Below are 8,229 nucleotides of genomic sequence, written 5' to 3' on the forward strand. Positions count from 1 at the left end.
TATATAGTGATTTAAAAGTAAGTATTTGGTAAAATAGCTATTGAAATAGATTAAATGTAAAAATAATGGTATTATCCTCACTCTAGTCAAGATACTCCCTCAACCTCTAAAATCTATGAGGATAACTTTTCATGAACCACTCCTCAACCTTTAAAAAAGATAGTATAAATACTCACTATCAAATAGTATAAATAAGAAAAGTAGTGTTTTGATTATAATCAAAATACTAAGCACTGCCTTAAAAGCTGTTGTCGAACATGGCTTAAGTAGACAATTTAATTTTAATTCTTAAACCATAATTAATTAGAGCCTAGAAAGTTAAAATTCAATTACGGTGCAAATAAATTTTTAACTTGTATTAGTGTTGCATTTGAACGATTAGTCAGTTTTTTGTATTGCACTAATCATCTAATTAACATAAGATGATTCTATTTACTTGTGAGTTGTTTTCAATTTCTTTATTTTTTAATTTTAAATTATTTAAATAATTTAATTTTTCTTTTCAATAATCACTTAAATTTAGTCTTTTATTTTCACAACACAAAATAATCATGTGGTTATATACATAAAATTTTAAATAAAATAAATAATCCAAGTAAATAACTCATGAACTAAAATTTTGTACGTAAATATGATTTCCAAAGTTTTCCTTGATTCACAATTTTAAACAGAAAAGACAAATAATCTAAGTCTCCAACTCTTCCTTAATTTTTGTGTGTATATATTAATTATTTTTATAATTCATTTAGAATCCAAATATGATAAAAATTAATAATTTTTAATTTTTAATTTAATTAAAATATATTAATTTTTAATAATTAATTAAATTAAAATTTATAATTATAAATAATTTAAAATTAAGGATATTTTTGACAATCCAAATGTTCTTTCCTCCTTTTCACTTCTATATATTTTAGATCACATATGTTGAACGTGCATCAAATAATTTATGATATAATTATTTCATATTTTGTAGAAAATTAAATATTAATTTTAATTACTTAAATTAATATATTAAAATTTTTAATAATAATTAATATTAAAATTTAATAAGTATAATATTATATATTTATTTTAAAATATTTTCATATTTAGTATTTTATAAATATTTTTTTATGTGCGTATATACTTGCGATTAATTTACATCCTAATTAACTAATGAATCCCAAAGCAATTAAACCTTTTATTTGATTTTCTATCAATTTGTTTGCCATAAACTTTGGTTTTTATAGATACAATTAATATATAATGAATTTTTAATTAAATTAAACAATTTTAATTGATTTATATTCTTATAATAAAATATAATATTTTTTATTAATATTTAAATATTTTCTTACTTTAATTAATAACCTTACTTTAATTAAGAACCTTTAATAAAAGAACTGAGTTTGATCTCACACACACACACACACACACACACATATATATATATATATATATATATATATATATATGTATAGTCATTGTGCAGATTTTGATGGAGAATTTTGTTATAAGTACAATGCACTGATACAAGTCTTAAATTAAAGTTCAAACAGTCATACCTTGGAAAAGCCAATGTGGTTTTTTTCTTTCATTGTCAAACGTTGCACTAGAGCTGCTCATGGGGGTTGTTAGGGTGCTGCAATCCCCTCCTTTTCCGGACTTAATTGATGAAGGAGAATCAAGCTCCTTCATACGCTTATGCATTTGTTCAGAGAATCCCAATTCTTGATTTGTGGACATGATCGTCTTCTTGCTGCTACTGCCTCCAATGCTTAATGTTAGCTGCGCTTCACTTTCTCGGTCAGGGCCATGGATGCTTATTTTATAATTCCCTTTCAAGGGGATGAAAGACCTTGCTCCTGCAACCCTGTCATCATCAATGGCAGTGCTAACAGCAGTTATATGTTTCTTCTGCAGCAGGCATCTCAAGATTAAATCCCCTTGTAATCATTCTCATGGTCTCACCAGAGCAACTGCTGCTTCTTTCCCTTGGGCTCAGGCCTTGAAAGTTAAAAATATACAGATGACTACTTTGTGTTGTGGGATTACGTAGGTTAATGAATTGAGATTGGATATTAATATGTGAACTACTGGTCATGAGACTCCTGTATTTTTTATTCTGTTTAATTTCTTTGTTGAGCTCATCCATTAACACCTTCTGCACACTGTATAGCCAGTGGAGTTCCCTCACCCGCAAGTTTCAGCGTCAGCTTCTTCAAGTTCCTCAGTTTCTTCGTTAGATTCCTGAATTAAAATTACACTACAGTCTTGATGAATTACCTGCTGTTTGAATGTATCTTCACGCATCTGCATTGTCTTTCTGATGAAATCTACGCTGTTTTTCTCAGGCAAACGCTCATAAGGGTTAGCACGCATGAGTCCTCCATAGCAGTGGAGCGGCTCTTGGGTAAGCTGAAGCCAAGAAATATCCACAGTGTGTTGTCTCAACCAACGCATCCAATGCAAAGCCGGCCCTTCCATGCAGACAAGTGCTAACTGAACTTTAAACTCTTCTAGGATGTTATTGATGGCAAAATATTTCTCTACCCTTGCTAAATACCCAACAGGGTCCACTCCATCGAAATTGGGTAGTTTCACTTATTTGATGGCCATGGTTGAATCATCAACAACAATGGCTTGAGCAACAGGAGGAGCAGTAGAACTGTTACCTACTGTTGGAGTTCGGGTGGATGCTTCAGCTTTATCAGCGGCTCCTTTTCCTCTGTGAGCAATGATTCATTACGGGTAAACATCTGCTCCTGTTCCATTTTTTAAGAAAGTCAAGCGTTGCTCTTGCTCCAATTTCATGTTGGCAAGTATTTATTCGACATAGGTCATGTTCCTCTCTACCTGATCTACACGTCTTTCTACTCATCCTTCCATACCAGGAGAAACTCCGTCTAGCTCAAGCTAGCCCAGCCATAGCTGCTTCAGAGAAATAATCCACGATACCCTCTCCTTCTGCTGCACTTTATTTATGCTTGAGAATTTGTGACCCTCCAGCTCATGGTTTCATGTGGATTGCCTTCCCTGAATTCCCGCAACTGCTTAACCTCCAATTTGATTCCTTCCAGCAGCCAATCTGTAGGTCCTTCTAATTCACCTTTCAGAATTTCTTTCTCCCTTGTGTTCCTTCTATAATAAACTTTCGATGGCCTTGGACCTTGGCCCACATCATCGGAGGCCTTAACTGGGATGCTTCTATCATATTCTGATTCTTGACCAGTCCAGTAATTTAGAAGCTGATATTCAACTCTCTAGTTTGCAAATAGTCCAGTTCATCCACACAATGAACACTAAAGCTGTTGCTATTTGGTGACGGGGTTAGAAGATTGAAGGCACATTCAAATTTAGTTCCCATTCCTGAAATGTTATCCCTGTCAAATCCCCAATGATCAAAGGAATCAGAAAGAGATAATTTGGTAAGCAGACAAGGAAGAACAACAAATTCCTGAAATGATATCACTGTCAATTGCTCAGGTGTCCTGTCAGTTCCTTTTTCCTCTTTCTCACGAAGAAGAAAACAAAAGATGGAGACGATAAATTCAAGATGTGGAGATGGGGATCAAGAGACTAATGTTTCAATTGCTCGTGGTGGACCTATTTACGTTCCCAACTTGGTGGGGCCTCTCACTAGAGTTCCTGACTTCGAGTGTGCTCTTTTCTGTCAACTTCAAGTTTTTTGTTCACTGTACACTAATGCTTGCTTGATTATTATGGAATATTGTCCCTTTTATGGAATATTGACAGATCCAAGACGTTCCGCGTTCCAAGTAACTATGATTCTGATTCTTGTCCTGTCCAGTAATTTGGAAGCTGATATTCAACCCTCTAGTTTGCAAATAGTCCAGTTCATCCACACAATGTACACTACAGCTGTTGCTATTTGGTGGCGGGGTTAGAAGATTGAAGGCACATTCAAGTTTAGTTCCCATTCCTGAAATGTTTTCCCTGTCAAATTCCCAATGATCAAAGGAATCAGAAAGAGATAATTTGGTAAGCAGACAGGGAAGAACAATAAATTCCTGAAATGATATCACTGTCAATTGCTGAGGTGTCCTGTAACTTATTCCTCTTTCTCACGAAGAAGAAAACAAAAGATGGAGTCGATAAATTCAAGGGCCGGAGAGGGGGATCAAGAGACTAATGCTTCAATTGCTCGTGGTGGATCTATTTACGTTCCCAAATTAGTGGGGCCTCTCACTTCGAGTCTGGTCTTTTCTGTCAACTTCAAGTTTTTGTTCACCATACACTACTGCTTGCTTGATTATTATGGAACATTGACCCTTTTATGTAGGATTTGAAGGATGAATTGTGCTTGCCCGATTGTTCCTTCTCCAAATGCACCCGATCAATCTATATATGTCACATTACAAAAAATTATGGGAGTTTTATTTAAAATTATAGTAGAGCATATTTAAAACTATAATTTATTAACTTTTTATTAGTTAGGTGTATATATAGGGGGGTGAGCATTCAGTTCGAACCGAACCGAAATAGATGAAGAATCGAATCGAACTGAATAACTTTATTTCGGTTTTATACGGTTCAAACCAATCGATTTTGATTTTTGATTGATTTTTTAATTTAGACTTTATTTTCAAGTTATTTGGTCTAATTTTGACTTTGGTTTGAATCTAATAACTATTAATTAATGAAATTAAATAATATATATATATATAATTAAATATAATTCATAAATTCTCCATAAAAATAAATCAATTAAAAAATTGATTCGGTTCGATTTGATTCGATTTGAATATATAAAATTACTGTTCGGTTCGATTCTGTTTAATCGATTTTTTTCTCTTCAAAACCGAACCGAACTGAAATAACTAAAATTTTTATAATATAAAATCAAACTGAACTGATTGAATTTTAAAACCAAATCAATTGAATCAAAATGATTTGGTTCGATTAAATTTTTTAGTTTGAACCGAAATCTGCTCATCCCTATGCATACATACCCGGATGCGTGTAAAAATTTTATTTTTTGTGCTTGGTTTTGAAATTATTGAGGGAAAAAATAAAGAAGGTAAGTCTTAATAAACCAATTCATAAACTTTAAATATAAGCTGATCAATTTGTTTATAACAGCTTTTAAAATTATAAGTCGATTTTATAAGTTAAACGAATAATTTCAGATCAATTTTTCATTTTATTGCTTATAAGTCTTATACTATAAATTAATTTAACCAAGTATTTTATTATATTATCCTCATTTAATTTTAAAATTTAATCATAAATTTAATTTAATACTTTATTTAATTATTTTAATAATAAATATATTTTTAAATTATTTTTTATTAAACATATTAATTATTTATTAATTATTTATAAATATTTTAATTAAATATATAACTACTTAAAATTTTAAATATTTATAAATTTAAATTAACTTATAAGTGTTGATTAGCTTAAATTTATAGCTTTTTGGTTTCTATTGCTCTCTTTCTTTTCTTGATTGATTGATTTCTCCGTTTTCCGTTTTCATTTATCATTGTTTTTTCTTTCTTGGGTTTAACTAAAAATTTCAGATTTTCTGCGGTGATGCACTGACACATTGTATTCTTATTATTGGTATATTTAACAATTCAAGAAAACCTTCGGTAGCCGTAAGTTTGAAATCGTTGTAAAAGGAATCACACAAACACTAGCAATAGCATAGATGACAGATTCAAATTTCCATTTGTGCTTTGCTGTATAAATGAAAATAAAGAGAATTAATTAACTTGTAGGGTTAAAAAAAAAAAAATTAAAAGGCATTAACTGTATAAGGCAACATGATAATAGATGTAGTAAACAGCGCCCGTTTAACATTTTGATTGGATGGTCAGGATTACTTGTAATATATATATATATATAAAAGTGTCTTTACAATTTAAGAAGATTGTCAAAAATTAAAAAGCAGAAAATAATTTTTCCTTTTAAGGAAAGAAAATCATTTTCTTTAAAAATAATTTAATTTTCTCTATCATCAGAAAATTTTTTTCCATTGATTCATTTTTTTGAATGTTCGAAACATAAAAAAAATATAAACAAACGGAGCCTTAGATGCTTTTGGAAAAAGTGATTGAATAATCAAAATGCTACTAAGAGAGTCTTTAATTGTATTGCAACAATTACAGCTTAGTTACCAATCATGGTATTTGGGAGCTCAGGACAAATTTACATGAACCCTTTTGTCATTAAGGAATCCTTTTGATATGGGTGGATTTTATTTTATAGTTTATATACAAGTGAGTTGTTCAACTAGACAGACAAGTGATACCAGCTAATTGTTAAATCCAAGTTCGTTTTTCTTTTTGGTGTTAATTTCATGGGTCAAATGTCTAATTATGCTGTTATAATTGAAGAAATTAATGGGTTTACTATTATTATTATTATTATTATTCAATAATGCTTTGCGGATCAAATTGGAAAAGAACATTCTACGAGAATATCTCCTTTTAGTGACTAACAAGTGGGAGTGATAGAGCTTTCAATGTTCATGAAAAGAAGGGAAAGAGGAAAGGTTCATGGTGTCGTCAGGCACATTGCCATAGCTAACCTACAAAAACAAAGCAGGAATTTGATCAAGTCAAGCCCCAGTTCAAATCTTTCTTTCTTTGAATCAATTATCAATATCCTTTACTTGTATATGTTTAATCACAGTATTTAATTGCCTGTAATATTTTCGGGCGTATCTCTTCCTTAAAATCTGTAACGTGATGTCCTCTTCAGACGATAACTTTCCATGCCTGTTAACATGAGAGTTTGAATGTTGGAAAAAGTGTTTTAATGTGAATATGTGATTCCATGATTTGAAATATTGCTTTCCTTTTTTTTTTTTGTCCTTTGGCAAAATGCCTCTTTGATCCTTCTTTAAGCTGTATTTTCAAATAGCCATGCTTGCTCTTAAAACTTTTTGGCAGTCAATCAGGCTGCCCTGTGTTTCTCGCTTTTTCAAGCATAGAATTAACTTGTAAACCAATGAAACTTCGTACCAATATATTATTGCTGTGGGAAGGCCACGCACTTACCTTTGCTTGGCCATGGAACACATAAGAACATTGAACAATCCCTAATTAATGTCCAGTAAATAATCTACCAATGACCCCAAAAATTTCACACAGACCCTTTAAATCCTTATTCTTGTTTCCCAATGGTCGCGACTGGTTTCCTTTAAAGGCAGCCTCGCAATCATCAGCAGCGGCAGCAGCTTTGTTGGCCAAATCAGCCAACTCGAAGAAGGTCTCAGAATTCAAGTCGTTGTCTGCCATTATAATAGCAGAAACAGCCATGTTATAGTCGCCGATGCATATTTGGAGAGGTTTCTGGTTTTCATTCTTGAGCAGTTGAGTTATGAAGTCTCGGGTGGTTGAGGCACTCAAGTATGCTAATCTAACAGCAACGAAGGCCAGTGTGTATTGATCAGCTTCTGGGGTGCGTGAATCTGAGTAAAGAGACTCCACACAGAAGGAGTAATTTGAAGTTCGCTTGCAGACCTTGTCCACTATTTTAGTAGGAAAAGAAGCAGCATGGAGGATTGAGAAAAGAAGCAAGAGGGAGAGGAGGAAGAAACCATTTGATGGGGACATGTTTCTTCTTGGATTCGTGAGAATGAATGATTTGGGCATGGGGTGATTGATTTGGGTTGGAGCAGAGGAATGGGATGCTAATATAAATAGCCCTATTATTAAAAAAATAATTAAAAAAAATGAAATTTGTGAAAGTAAAAAAAAAAAAATTAAATGAGCAGCTAGGGCATTAGCGTCCGACTACTCTAATAATTTTTTTTTTAATCTCTCAATTACACTCATGCTTACACCACAATTATCATACTTGCATTTACACCCTTACAATCCAATTATTGACTAACTAATAATGTGATATAAAAAAAATAATAATTATAGAACATAAAAAAAAAATTAAAATACAAATATTATTTATGATTAGATAATTAAATAATAAAAGTAAAAAAAAATAATTACAACAATGAAACAATGAAAGAAATACAACAATCATTGAAAATTTTATTTAATTTTCCAATTGAGATTCAATTAATTTTTCAGTATATAGACAAAATTTTAATAATCTTAATATATATTAAAATTTAATTAAAATCTTAATATATATTAAAATTTAATTAATCTTTTAGTATATAAACAAAAGTAAAAGGATTAGCGAAATACAACAATAATCGAAACCTGTTATTTGAAAGGTATGTTTTTGCGAATCTGTTGTGCAATGTTATTGTAA

The 8,229-nt window shown here is 31.2% G+C and overlaps 2 protein-coding genes across 2 annotated transcripts; both read right to left on the reverse strand.

The window, feature by feature from the left end:
- Positions 1–1,533: 1,533 nt before the first annotated feature.
- On the reverse strand, positions 1,534–2,469 carry LOC131172115 (uncharacterized). Its single transcript, XM_058133068.1, has 2 exons — positions 2,269–2,469; positions 1,534–1,899 (listed from the first exon to the last, which is right to left on the reverse strand). The coding sequence occupies exons 1-2, from the start codon at positions 2,467–2,469 to the stop codon at positions 1,534–1,536; spliced, it is 567 nt and encodes a 188-aa protein (XP_057989051.1).
- A 4,586-nt stretch (positions 2,470–7,055) lies between these two features.
- On the reverse strand, positions 7,056–7,586 carry LOC131172117 (cell wall / vacuolar inhibitor of fructosidase 2-like). The gene has a single exon (XM_058133069.1). It carries the CDS (start codon positions 7,566–7,568, stop codon positions 7,056–7,058), a length of 513 nt encoding a protein of 170 aa, XP_057989052.1. The 5' UTR covers positions 7,569–7,586.
- Positions 7,587–8,229: the final 643 nt, after the last annotated feature.

Source organism: Hevea brasiliensis, chromosome 13, assembly GCF_030052815.1.
Source record: "Hevea brasiliensis isolate MT/VB/25A 57/8 chromosome 13, ASM3005281v1, whole genome shotgun sequence".
NCBI classification, from domain to species: Eukaryota; Viridiplantae; Streptophyta; class Magnoliopsida; order Malpighiales; family Euphorbiaceae; genus Hevea; species Hevea brasiliensis.

Excerpts from the sequence above, each read along its gene's own strand:
- LOC131172115 (XM_058133068.1), bottom strand. The coding sequence starts at position 2,469 with ATGGAAGGGCCGGCTTTGCATTGGATGCGTTGGTTGAGACAACACACT. Across the intron at positions 1,900-2,268 it reads AAGATACATTCAAACAGCAG|AAGAAACATATAACTGCTGT; the intron begins GTAATTCATCAA and ends TGCCTGCTGCAG.
- LOC131172117 (XM_058133069.1), bottom strand. The coding sequence starts at position 7,568 with ATGTCCCCATCAAATGGTTTCTTCCTCCTCTCCCTCTTGCTTCTTTTC.